This window comes from Aythya marila (assembly GCF_965140915.1).
Source record: "Aythya marila genome assembly, chromosome: 26".
Taxonomy (NCBI): domain Eukaryota; kingdom Metazoa; phylum Chordata; class Aves; order Anseriformes; family Anatidae; genus Aythya; species Aythya marila.
In genome coordinates, this window is record NC_139067.1 from 2,086,336 (window position 1) to 2,100,259 (window position 13,924).

The 13,924-nt window shown below is 53.4% G+C and overlaps 1 protein-coding gene across 4 annotated transcripts in view; it reads right to left on the reverse strand.

Moving 5' to 3' along the window:
* The window catches only part of PEBP4 (phosphatidylethanolamine binding protein 4), a 62,767-nt gene that overhangs the window by 23,192 nt on the left and 25,651 nt on the right, over positions 1 to 13,924 (reverse strand). For 3 of the 4 annotated variants that reach the window (XM_082779502.1, XM_082779503.1, XM_082779501.1), the window contains exon 4: positions 8,641 to 8,739. The exons of the other annotated variant lie outside the window; for it this stretch is intronic. In XM_082779502.1, the coding sequence (XP_082635628.1) occupies positions 8,641 to 8,739 (99 nt within the window). The remainder of the gene's footprint in view (positions 1 to 8,640; positions 8,740 to 13,924) is intronic. 4 annotated transcript variants of the gene reach the window in all.

Consider the following 13,924-nt stretch of genomic DNA (forward strand, 5'->3'; position numbering starts at 1 on the left):
GCATCCTTAAATTTGGGTGAGCATCCTTCAGTTTGGGTGAGCATCCTTAAATCTGGGTGAGCGTTCTTAAATTTGGGTGAGCATCCCTTAAACTTGGCCGAGCGTCCCTACATTTTGCCGAGCATCCCTAAACTTGGCCGGGCATCCCTAAACTTGGCCAAGAGTCCCTAAAGTTGGCTGAGCATCCCTAAACTTGGCCGGGCATCCCTAAACTTGGCCAGACATCCCTAAATTTGGCCAAGTGTCCCTAAACTTGGCCAGGCATCCCTAAACTTGGATGGGCATCCCTAAACTTGGCCGAGCATCCCTGAATCTGGACTGGTGTCACTGAACGTGGGCGCCAAGCCCCTCTCCCAAAATCTGCTCCCCTGCAGTGTGCCAGAGCTCCCATGGGAAGCATCTCGTGCTCGGCCCTCTGCCTGGTCCCAAACACGATGGAGAGCTGGATCTGGCCCCACTGGGAGCCCCACAGAGTTTTTTCTCCTCTTGATTCCCACGGAGCTCCCCAAAAATGGCCCCGCACCCCAACGAGGACATCTCCCCCGTGCTGCCACCACCGCCTGTGCCTTCTCCCAAGGGTGCCACGGCCGAGAGCACCACGGAAGGATGCCTGATGTGCCACCCAGGGGACGATGCCCCCCTCTCCTTTACAAGCCCCCAGGCACGGATCCGACCTTCCCGAGCCCCCCAAACACTGGGGCAGCGGGCGGGAGGCGCGGATCAGCGGCTTCGCCCCCGCTCCCCGGGGAGGTGGGGAGGGGGCCCGGCCGTGGGCAGCGGCAGGATGCGCTGTCCCTCCCCTGCACTTCCCAGCGAGCTCTTTACATAACTTCTGCTGCTTAGTCACAGCTTCGGCTCTTTTTTTTTTTTTTCTTTTTTTTTTTTCTTTTTTTTTTTCTCTTTTGGAGCGATTTTCTCAGCCGCATCAGAGCGCGAGTCATTTCGGCAAGGGAAGTCCCTTCCTTTCTTCCGTTCCCTTGGTAACTGCGCAAATTTGCCTTTCAAATGATTCATGACCGGGGTGCTGTAGGAGTTCCCTCCTCCAACACAACGCGCTCCCACACAGCCACACATGCCCGATTAATCACTGATCACAGCCCCTTCCGCCAGGTACGCCCGGCGAGAGGCAGGATGCGACCCTCCCCTCCGCCCCGGCTGCTCGGGGGATGCGGATGAGAAGTCTGCGAGGGTCCCCAAATCTGGGGACATCCCGTGGGGTGGAGGGGAAGGGCCTCCACATGCAGCTCATGGGATGGATGGGAAGATCCATGTGCATCTTGTGGGATATATGGGAAGCGCCTCCGTATACGTCTAATGGGATATATGGGAAGTGCATCCATGTGCGTCTCGTGGGATGCATGGGAAGTGCCTCCATATACGTCTGATGGGATATATGGGAAGTGCATCCATGTGCGTCTCGTGGGATGCATGGGAAGTGCCTCCATATACGTCTGATGGGATATATGGGAAGTTTCTCCATGTGCATCTCATGTATTATATAGGAAGTGCCTCCACGTGTGTCTCACAGGATATATAGGAAGCCTCCATATACGTCTGATGAGCTATATGGGAAGTGCCTCCATGTGTGTCTCATGGGATATAGGGGAAGTGCGCCCATGTGCATCTCATGGGACATAATAAGTGCCACCATATACATCTCATGGGATGTATATGATGTGCCTCTATATACGTCTAATGAGCTATATGGGAAGTGCCTCCGTATATGTCTAGTGGGATATATGGGAAGCACCTCCATATACATCTCATGGGATGTATGGGAAGGGCCTCCATATGTGTCTAATGGGATGGATGGGAAGGGCCTCCATATACGTTTAATGAGCTATATGGGAAGTGCATCCATATGCACCTCATGGGATGTATGGGAAGGGCCTCCATATACATCTGATCAACTATATGGGAAGTGTCTCCTTGTGAATCTCATGGGATATATGGGAAGTGCCTCCCTATACATCTCATGAGATACATAGGAAATGTCTCCACATACACCTAATGAGCTATATGGGAAGCTTCTCCACATGCATCTCATAGGAGGCAGAGGAAGTGCCACCTTATACATCATGGGCTATATAGGAAATTTCCATATACATCTAATAAGCCATATGGGAAGTGCCTCCACGTGCATCTCAGGGGCTATATGGGAAGCCTCCATCCATCCATCCACCACAGCCTCTACCCAGCGCCTCCACACCCCGTTCACAGCCTATATAGGGTGTCCCCACACCCCGTGCACAGCCCACACGCGGTGTCCCCGTGCCCCTTCCCACCCTGTGCTCGCCGTGCCCCGGGCGGGCGGCAGGACGCGCGGTGCCCCGCGGGAATTCCCACGCGGGTGAAGCTGGAGCTTGGCCCCGGCTGGCTCCGAGTGCCTTGAACTTTTCCTTTGCGACAGCCTTGGCACAGCTTTATTTTTGACCTGATTTTTTTTTTTTTTTTTTTCTTCCCCCTCCCACTGCCTTAGACAAAACAAGCAGCAACGGAAAAGAGGCGGAAAAGTCCTTTTTTGGTGCTTTTTGGCAAGCGAGTTGCAACACGGCAGAGCGCGGATGCCTGGCGGCGCAGGTATCTGCACTTTGAGCTTGACTGGTGCTGCTCTGGGAGGAAAATCATCACGGTGCAAAGCACAAATGTCCCAAAAGGACACGATTTTGTCCCTTTTGTGAGCACCAGGATGCAGGGAGCATCTTGGTTGGGAAATGAGATCAATCCGCAAACTATCTCCGTGCCGTTTTGGTACGTTTTATCTGATTTATTCTCTCCTCGTTAAGAGGAGCTAATTAACAAACCATCGTTTAAATAAACAGCAGCACGAGTGTTTGTAACCTCGGCTTTATTGAGTTGTGACAAATTATTAGCCTTTGCATGTTAAATGAAATAGAAGCATCCAGGAAATCCTTAAATCCCGCCTGCAAGGAGATGATACCTGCTGTGAAAACGGAGGCTGATGAGCAGCTCCTGGGCAGGGCACCTCTATCGGGAGCACCTGGCATATACATATCCCACCAATAACCCCCAAAACCCCGTTTTGGGACATTTTTGCAGCAGCAAAAAAGGCACGGAGACCAAAGCACATCAGGCTCAGCGCCCCGGCGGGCGCGCATGAAGTTTTCTCTATTCGCCATCCCATTTTTGCTTCGCCCATGGAAGGCAGGAGCCTTCCCAAGTGCCAAAATCAGAATCCCTGCAAGCAGCTGGCTGCCTGCAGCGGCGGTGACAAGAACCTCGCTGTCGCCGTCACAGCCACCTCTCCCCTCGTGGATCCTTGGCAATATAATGAGAATAATCACCTAGCGCACGTCTGCACAGAGCCCGTCACCGCCGTGCTTTATTGCAGCGGGGGCTTGGGGATGGGGTGAGGGCAAGGACAGGCCGGGAACTAGAAGTTCTGGGGTACCCCTGCTTTCGCCTTCCCCCCCAGCCCCAAATGATTGCCACAAATTAAGATGTTTCCCTAAAAATGTCCCATCCTGGCGCAGCAGCGGGGTGATGGGGTTGGAGCTCCCCGAGGTGCCGCAGAGGCTTCATGTCCCCCTTTGTTCTTCCCCTCCTGCTGCTTCCCAGCTTGGTGGCAGGTTTTTAGGGGGGCTGGGCGTGTAATTATTTGGGGGCACTAATTACAAGGAAGGAGAGAATTAGCCCCAGCAGCAGCAATGGGAGAGTCTGGCCACTTGCTCAGGGGAGAAACCTGGAGGCTGCGAAGATGCACACCAAAAATGCACACTCGTGCAAACACATCTGTGCAAAGAGAAATGCTTGTGCAGACACACGTGCTTGTGCAAAGACACACTTGTGCAAACACATTTCTGCAAAGCCATGCTTGGGCAAAGGTGAGCTCTTGTGCAAATAGTCACACTTGTGCAAACAGGCATTCGTGCGAGCACATTTGTGCAACGATGCACGCTTGTGCAAACGCGTGCTCTTGTGCAAATATTCATGCTTGTGCAAAAAATAATGCTCGTGTAAGCACGTTTATGCAGAGATTCACACTTGTGCAAACACACACATCTGTGCAAACACAAGCACTTGTGCAAACACGCATTGCCCCCGCGGGCAGCCCTGCAGGGCTCTGGCCCGCGCCCTGTGCCGCGATTTTCCCCGGCGCGACGGGAAGGCAGCACTTTGCCCTAATGGTGCCCGAGAAATTACCAAGATTAGCAGCTCCATTCTTCGGCGTTTCAGGCCAATCACGTTTTGGGGGTGTTTTTCCATCAGCACTAAGTTACTGCTGTCATATTGTTCCGGCGTGGCGGGCCCTAGGGCGGCATTGTGCCTTCCAGCCACTCACTGATCCTAATGCCATTGCCTACAGCCTGTGTTTAAAGGTAATGCAAACAGTTTGATCCGCAAAATACGTTTGATCTATAATTTCCAGACATAGTTCCCGAACTTTTATTTTACAACAATTAGCCAAAAAGCCCTTTTCGTGTGATATTTGCCGAGAGCCTGACAGTAGCGGCAATTAAACCCCATCTGTTTGCAGAGCATGAATAATAGCAGTTGACACTCAACTTCGGGTACCGCACACGGGAAGCCTGGTAAACACCCGACCTCGTCACCGAGACACGGGGCAGGGTCGGGACGGATCCTGCCCTCTGTGTTTGCACGGGGGGGGCTCAAGGGATCGCCGCCCTCTGTGATGATTTTGGCTGGGGTTTGCCCTTGCTGCATGCCCATAGAGCCCCCAGAAGCCTGAAGTGCGGAGAAAAATGACACCCTAACAGCCAGCTCCTTTGCTTGTTTTCTTTTCCCTTCTTTTTTTTTTTTTTTTTTCTCCTTTTTTTTTTCCTCTCTCTCTCTCTTTTTTTTTTTTTTATTAATAAAGCTTTCATTAAAAGGCAGCGACAGAAACTCACACCGGGGGGAACCGAATATTCCAAGGAGCCAAGTCATCAATTAAAACAACATTTCTCTCTGTTCTTTTCCCTTTCAAACGCTCGGTTTAATCACCAAAAAGTAGACTATAAAGAGCCCCAGCAAGAGGGAACAATGCCGAGTCACTAACTATTACATCTGCGGCGCTGCTACAAAGCGGCAGCGGTTCCCACCGGCGCAGCGGGGACCGGCGAGCAAACGGCTCCTGCCAAGCCTCCGGGATGGGCACCGGGATGCTCAGGGCCGGCGGAGGAGCCGGGATCAGGCCCTCCTCGTGTCGAGGTGGAGATTTAATTCTCCCCGTTCCCGCAGCTCCCAGGCACGCCGGTGCTCTGGCTTCTCCCGAAATGAGCATCCCTCCCGCTGGCAGCTCCCTGGGGCAGGTTTCCCACACCCACCACTGCCTGCAGGCAGGACTCGCATACCCAAAAGCTGATTTTTTTTTATTTTTTTTTATTTTTTTCCCCCGCTACAACCCAAGCAGAAAGCTTCACCTTCCCTTACTAAATTTGCCTCCTCTCTCTGTGCCGCTCAGTGCGCCCTGATGGCTGCAGAAGTGTCCCCTGGTGGGCCCGTCCGGGGAAAGCTCTCCGTGGCATGGCAAACCCCAAATATTTGGGGTAAATGAGCTCGGCCCTGCATGCCAGGCGCTGTATGAACACGGCTTGGTGAGAAAAGTTTGCATCTGAGCTCTTGCATCGCCGTCCCTTTGGGTTGGGGACAGGGCTGGGGACAGGGATGGGAACCTCGCCAGGACGCGGGCACCCAGCCTGCCCGTCCCCCCACTCCTTCCCAGCCTCTCGTCATGCACAAATCCCTCAACTTTTAAGGTTAATAAAGCCCTTGTTTGCTTAAGATAGCACCTGTTTCTATGGTGACACTTGCAACCCAGAACCTGTTTATCAGCCAGCAAGGAGGAACGGTGACAAACGCAGGCGCAGGAGCAGGCATCGAGCCCCGCACAGGGCTGGTGACAATGATGGGACATCCAGGACCAAGGGCGCAGCGGTGACCCCACAACTGACCCCGTGATCCACACCCAGCATCATTTTCCCCTCCATGCAAAGCCAACCCAAGCACATGCAGCCGTAGGGCTGGATCCTGCCCATCACAGTGCCACGTGGCAGGGAGGAAAAGCGATGCAAAATGTTGGGCTGCGAGCGGTTTGCTCTCAAACCATTGGCACACGTCTCTTCCCTCTGACCCTACAGCCCTCTCCAAACTGCTCCCTGCCTCAGTTTCCCCAAAACATCCCCAGGAGGACGCGGGCGCAAGGGGTGGCAGAGGCTCCCCACAGGTCCCGCTCGGCTCCAGCCTGGCGCAGGATCCCTCCCGGCTGGCAGAGCTGGTTTCCATAACGACTTTCTGCTACAAACATATTTTGATAAAAATAAAGTTAAAGCGGCGAGGCTGTGCCGGAGTACAAATTTGCTGCTCGCTCTCCCCCTCCCCGCTCCCCACGGAGGGGGAATAAGGCCGGGAAGCTTTCCTTTCCCAAGGGCAGGGTTTTCTTCCCTTCCCTCGTTTTCGCCACCGAAGACAAAATGGAAAGCCTTGTTTACTGGATTTCTCTGTGCGCCGGCTCCCACTCTGCCTAGCTACCTGATGCTCTACAGTATATACAGGATAATGTGATAAATTCATTTCCAATTCACTGCATTATCCTTTGAATATTTTAATGACTCATTGAATGGAGTAAAAAAAAAAAAAAAAAAAAAAAAAAAGCTATTTCAAATGAACAATTATGCTGCATTAGAGTAAAGGCTGATTATATTTAAACACTGCTTGCATGGATAACGGGACATATCGACCTCCGCCTATAAGAGCTAATTTGGCTCTTATCTCTAAATAATTTTACACTGCAAATTACCATGAAAACCTAAAGGGCTTTAAAAACATTCATCAAAAGATATTATTCCACTTTGTAGCAACATTTTTATTTAAATTATTTTGAATGGGAGTGAAGGCATCTCTGGCGGCTGACAATCGGCAGAGCAGCGCCGCGGTCGCCGATAAGGAGCGGCGAGCGGTACCCGGCGGGGATGGGAAGCTCCGGCCCTAAATCCACTTTAGGGACACAAATCCCAAGCTGGTCCCCACCCTTGGTGGCACGGCCGGGTAGGGCAGCGTGCACGGCACGTGGTGTTCCCGCTCGCCTTTGCTCATGATATTAAATTGGGGTTTTCTCAAGGGTCAATTTTGGCTCGGTGCCCTGCGCCCTGCCCACGAGGAAGGCTCTTTGAAGCGCTTTGAAGCACTAAAGGCACCGCAGTTCGCCACGAGGAGCCACGTGGCCAAACACCAAAGGAGCTGGTGGCTTTGTGGGGACGCTCAGGGGTGGCTTTATGGGGACACGGTGTGGGTGGCGAGGTCCCTGGTGGCACCGCATGGCGCAAGGGGGGCAGATACGCAGGGGATGCGGAGGGATGCTTCGGTACCCAGGGCACGAGGAGGAAAATGATTGAACACTGGGGCTTGGGGCCAACAAAGATGTGACACCTGGTGATGGGAGAGCCGTTCCCATTCCCCAAAATCTCTTTTCTCCCCCAAAATCCACCCTTCTGCAGGAAGGGCTCCCTCCTTGTGGCCTGGCAAGGAGCTTTCTGTCCTCGCTACCCAAGCGCTGGGGAAAAAGCCACCTTCCTTCCATTTGTGTTGGTCTTAATCCCGCATCTTTGCTTAAAAGATCTTATGCTCCAAAAAGAAAAAAAAAAAGAAAAAAAAAAAAAGAAAAGAAAACCACAATAATTAGCAATAGCGAACGCCTCGGAAGGATCTGTGTACAGAAGGGAAAACAAGAGCTTGGGCTTTTTTTGCGTTTAGTAAATATTAAAATTAATGAGAGACTTTCAGGACCCTGTTGTTAGAAATGCAGAAGGGCTTCTGTGAAGGATTAAAAAAAAAAAAAAAACCCTCTACACAAATCTCTGCAATTATTCTGAATGCTTTATATTTTTCAGCCAATTATGAAATTCATGGAAAGTATTAATATCTAATTTTAATTTGCTCAATATTCCCATTAACAATAAAAAGTCTAATTAAGGTATCTGTACAAAAAGCCCTTAGCAGTAATTTCAGAGAATAATAGCAGAGAATGACTAGATATTTCTTGTTAAATGCATGCTGCAAATTAATTGATATCTTAATTAGACTTTAGTACTAAGATTATTAGTTAGATTGATTCAGAGCTGAAACACCTCATCTTTTAAAAGACAAAAGCAAGCAGGAGAGGAACAAACTGATTTTCCAAAACCTCTCCGGAGGCGCAGCAGCGGCACACGGGGAGCTCACGGTCACGACCTGCCCGTCCCCGACCCATCGCACTTTCCTCCCAACACATGTTTGTGAAACCCAAGGGATAAACCCATGACATTTTCACCAAAATGGTTGTTTTACTCCCCTAAAAGAATGACAGCAAGCTCTCTGAAGCAGCTCGCTGTCTATGCAGATAGAACTGTCAGTGGGGAGTTTGCGAGGCGATTTTTTTTTTTTCCCAGCATTTCCTTAGAAAAGGGTAAAAAAAAAAATAAAAAAATAAGCAGCAGCAATATTTTTGGCCCAGCTTCGCTCTATATAGTCTCAGGAAGCGCTCCCCTACCTACACGCCGAGCACGATTTACATTTCCCTTGCAAACGCTCCTCCTTTGGGATTTCACCCGCAGGCGCGCGCGCCCCGCCGGGAATCGCGCCCGCTGGGACAGCGCCACCAAACGCCACCTCCCGCTTGGGGACGCGGCCGGGGACACTCACGCGGATGTCGGCGAGCAGCCAGTGCCTCCAGAAGCGGTTCTTGGGGTTGGCTCTGCTGGGCACATCGGGGTCCACCAGCACCAGCACGTACTTCTTGCTCTGCAAGAGAAGGGAGAGCTTTTGGGCACGGCGCCTGGGACCACGGGGCACCCGTGGCGCATAAAGCATGGAACAACCCCAAAATCATCTAGGTTTTCACTCTTTCCCATGCATACATGCTTGTATTCATGCAAAATCTTGGATAATACAAGAAATAAGCATTGTGCATCATAGGGGGAATGCAAGGCATGCAGACATTCTCGGGACATCTTCCTCCCCGTGACCTAAATCTCTCCAAGGTGCTTGTGGAGGAAGAACAGCTTTATGGTGTCCCACCAAAAGGGCACCAAGGAAGATCCCCCCTGTGCACCAGGAGGAGATGCCAGGATATTTCCTGAAATGAATTCCCAGCTCCACTCATGGACGCCCTGGCCGCCCCGAGGGTGCCCAGCACCCAAGGGTGCCAGCAGCACGAGGACACAGGGATGGGATTTGGGTCCCTGCAGGATGGAGCTGGGTTTGAAGTGACCTCTGGAGGCTGTGGGTGGAAAACCTGCTGATCCCCGGGGATTTGGCAGGACCTCAGGCACCAGATTATCCTGCAAGCACCCAGATTAAGGGATCTCTATCCTAATGAGACCTCCAGGTGCATCTGTCAGCTCGCCAGCGGTGCCATGCTCGGCTCCAGAGTGCCCCGGGGCTGCGATTTCAGGAGCCACCGGGGGATTGAGCCATGCGGTTCCCATCCAAATTAACCGGAGCTCTGTGGCTAAATCCCCGTGTCGCTTGTGAAACCGGGCAGGGATTTTCACAGCGGGATTGCTGGGCCAGAGACAAGTGCTCTTACTCCATTTCATGAGCCCTGCTCTTGGTGCCATGGGTCTCCCCATGCCCGCAGAGCCCCCAAAGCCTCTTTGCAGCCCCCGGAGCCCTGCATGGCTCAGCCCCTGCTACAAACACCAAGCAACACTTGTGCACCAAGAGCTGTTTTACCAGAAATCCGTGGATTTCAACCCATTTAGCAAAGAGCTTGCAACAGTTGCAGAGAAAATCCCAGGCTGATGCAAGCACCCTGCCCGAGAGCGAGGTGCCGACGGCGCCGTGCCTTGCTCCCAGCCCGGCTCAAACCATTTCATTCCCAGTGGGTTTGCATCGAGCATGCAGATGTGCACCCAAAAAAAGGGGCCACCCTAAGGGGGACGGGGCTGGGGACATAATGGCAGGGCTGCCACCTCCCTGCATGTGCTCTTGCAGCTGCACCGCCCAGAGCATCGCGGAGAAGCGGAAATCTTTCAGCGCCGGTGCCGAAAATGGGAAGGAGGAGGGAACGGGGAGGGAGAAGGAGGGGGGGGGAAGAAGCCCGACAACCCAAAAACCCCGCGCCGCAAGTGTGAAGGAATTTGAGCTCTAACTTTAGGGAGGGTACAGCGCCGAGCATGGCGCTTATGAATCTCTCGTTTCTCCTTCGGAGCCCAGCTGGTGGGAACAGAACGTGTAGTCATGGGACTGTCATCGTGTGCTGTCCAGGTTAACATGTAGCATTTCTATTACTATTAACAGACTTTCTGCTCCTCACTCCATCTGTTCTTCGAAATAATTGCAGTTGTACAGACCATGCCTTCGCTACAGGCAGGCTCTTGGGAGAGGATAGTGCTTTTATGCAAAAAAAAAAAAAAAAAAAAAAAGGAGAAAAAAAAAAGTGTTAAAAAATAACAGCAAACACGAGAATAGAGTGCAAGCGAAGTTAACAGCAGGCTCGCAATTTGGTACAGATTGTGGCCTAGAAAGGTGGCAGCGCACGCGGCGTGGGGCAGACCCCCGTGGGGACGGGCACCGGGTCGGTCCCGAGCCCGGCTCCCTCCGGGTGAGCCGAGACCCCGAGGATTTGGGGGATTTTCTTTTTTTGGATCACCTGCGGGATGGAGGCAGCGAAGCTCCCCCGTGACGCGCCGTGCGTGGTGCTGTGCCACCGAAAAATTGGAGGGGTTTGTGCGGGGCTGTTGCTTGCTCTGCTTCTCGGCTGTGCTCGCAGGGTGCCGGAGGGTTGAGCTTTAATTCCTCAATCCCTCCCCGACACGGGCTAACAGCATTAGCTGCTGCCAGGGCTCCGGGCAGGAGCTGGCCCAAGGTGACACCGGAGCTGCTTGGCGTCCCCGCTCCAAGGACTTTTGGGGAGGAGGGAAGTGGGTCCTCGTCCGAAAATCCCTCGCTCATCCAGCAGCAGGAAAAACGCATTTTTCTTATTTTTCTAATGAAAGAAAAAGCCATTTGGGGGTCCTCACACCTGCACAGAGCTCCCCCAAAGTGCCCTCACCCCCCTGCTCGCCCTTCCCCTCCCAGCCCAGGCTGCCTCTCGCACCCTTGGGTGCACCCCAGCTGCACGGGGCCACCCCCAAACCCCAAAAGGAGCCCAAATCGCGTCTCCACGCATCACCTTCCCCCTGCTAACCACTTCTAGAGGGGAAAAGCAGCGACGCACACGGTTATTGCTGCAGTTCTGCTTATCCACAGGTTGGGAAACTTGCTCGGAGCGGGCAGGGCTGCTGCAAGAGGCAGGGAGAGGGAAGCAGGTGGGCCAGAGGGGATTTGTGCGCCGAGATCGCGGGGAGCCGGGGCTGCACGGGAATTAAAGACTTATCCAAACGAGAGCAAACAGGGTGTTAAAGCGACACACATGTAGAGCGAGCAGTTTCCTTGGAAACGAGCGCACATGGAAGCGGCACACATGCAGACCCGGGCGGGCGGCAGCCTCTCCCCGGCAGCCGAAGCGGGGCCGCGGGGATTTGGGGTACGGGGCCGTGGGACGAGGGCACAAGGTGGGCTTTGTCCCCACTGTGATGGGGAAGCTGGAGGTGCCCAGCTCGGCTGGCCCAGATCGTCTTCGAAATTCAGTCCCAAAAGGAAGGAGGCAAGGATGGGCAAAGCCCCAGCCCTGCTCCTCGCCCGGCGCACGTTTTTCGGCACAAGGAAAGGGTTTGGAAACCCCTCTTGAATCGGAAACCCCCCTCCTTGGCTTGGAAACCACCCCCTGCATCCTTCCCAGCTCCTCCATCCCTCCTGGGCCACATCCACCCCAGGGCAGGCTTCCAGCACCCAGCCACACCAGGCTGTAGGGGACATTTCGCTGCGCCCTCACCTCTGCAACCAACCCATGGGGGCACGGAGCTGCCACTGCAGACACAAACCCCAGCACCGACACCTTAAAACCTCCCCTGCACTGCATTAACCCCGTTTTTTCTTGCTGCCACCCTCCTAGGAAGGATTTGGGGCTGCCTTTGAGCAGCCCCCAGCGCACGGGACGCGGTCCTGAGCACGCAGCGCCTGGCTGAGACCTCACCCCATGGCACGATGAGCAGGGGAGAGCTCGGTGTGAGCTCATTTTACACAACTACAGGACACCAAATGCAAATATACCCAAGGAGAGAGGCTCACGGGTGGGCAGGGAGCGGGACGGGGTGCCCGGCGTCCCCAAAAACATCGTCCTGGCTCTCCTGCACGGGATGGAGACCGCCTGTGCTGAGCGCAAGAGCCGGGGCGCTGCCGCTCCTCCTGCTAGGTGGAAGTGCTGCAAGCACCAGCTGAGATCTCAGAGTCAATCTGGGCTTTTTTCTTGGCTCGTCCCCAGTACTAAAAAGTTTCTATAACGGGCACGTAGTTAGCAATTCTGCTGCTGAGGCTTCGCCAAAGAGAAATTCTAGCTCCTTCTTCTGTGGCTAACGGCACCGGGAGGGGTGAGGCAGGCAAAAAATAAAATAAAATAAAATAAAATTGTTTGCAACCAAGTCGGTTGTTGTGACTTCGGGAAACGGAGCCGCAATTTTCGAGGTGGTTTTCACCTTCCTATTTTAAACCAGAGCCTCGAAGCTTTCACCCCCCCCCTTCCCCTCATCTCCTCCTACAAAATAGGTCAGCAATATTAACCCTGCTCAGCAGGACTTGCCCAAGGGGACAAGCGGCACAATCTGAACACTTGACCCAAGCATCTCGTCCCCCCCCTGCACTGCCCAAGGGAACTTCATTGACTTTCTAACAGGCTGCCCCCCCCTGCAACGAGCCGTGCAGCCAGGCTGCTCTCCCCCAGCTCCCCGGGGGCTAAGCCAGCCAAATATTTATGCAGCCTGATGTCCGAATAATAATGGATTAATCCGGGATCGTTACGGCGAGCCCGGTCGATCTGTTAGGTTTATTCCCAAACTGAGGCCTTGGGATGGTGTAAGAAACGGCGTTATTTGCTACGAAAGGAGAACATTTTGTTTTCCCACGTGGTGGAATAGACCCACAAAAGGGGTTTTAGGCTCTTGGTGTAAGGAAGCAAAAAGCAGGGTGACCTCCCAAGGGGTAAATATAGGCGGGCAGGATGCGCCCATGGTGGAGGCTGCATCCCTGGCACGTTTTGGGGTGGGATGGGAGCAGCAGGCTGTCCCTCCTCGCTCCGAGACCCCATTGCAGGGGTTTCCCAAAACCGAGGTCCTCCCAAATCACTGCCACCACCCACATGGGATCAGGGGGATGACCCCAAAGCGGGGACCCCTTGCTGACACCCAGGGAAGGGGGCATGGCAAGCCCACTGCTGCCCATTCTCCATCCAGGAATGGATACAATAAACAAAAAAAAAAGGGAAATTTTAATTCCCTGCAAAAAGAGAATTAAAAAAGCAAAGACCCCCCCCCAAGAACCAAAGCAGGCTGTGCCACGCATTCCCTCCGTGCGCCCTAGAGCTTGTGCTCCGTCCCCGCCTTTCCCATAGCTATTTATTCCTCTTGGAGATGGGGACAGCTCTGGAGGCGAGCTAATGAGCACCGTGCTAACGAGCATCACGCTGCCGGCCCCAGGCCGGAGCCGGGACATCGGCCATCACACCGGGACCACGCTGGGTTTAACTGGGAAGCGTGGCCAGTGCGAGGAGGAGGCGGCGGAGCGCAGCCGTCCAGCCCAATTACCGTCACGCACGGGGACACATGGGCTGGTGGCGTTTGACATTTGCTGCAAAATATTTTGATGCAAAATGGCACCTCCGTCACAAATTATTTTCCCAATCTTGGCTTGGGCTTCGGTGTGATTTTTTTTTTGTTTGTTTGGTTGGTTTTGGGTTGTGGCTTGTTATTTTTTTTGTTGGTGGCGGTTTGTTTTTTTATCTTTTTTTTTGTGTGTGGTTTATTTTGCTGAGGAGGTGAAAGAAAAGCAGGATGGCATGGGGTGACTCTTGCAGATGAGCTCCATCACCTCCGTGCACGAGCAAAGAGCT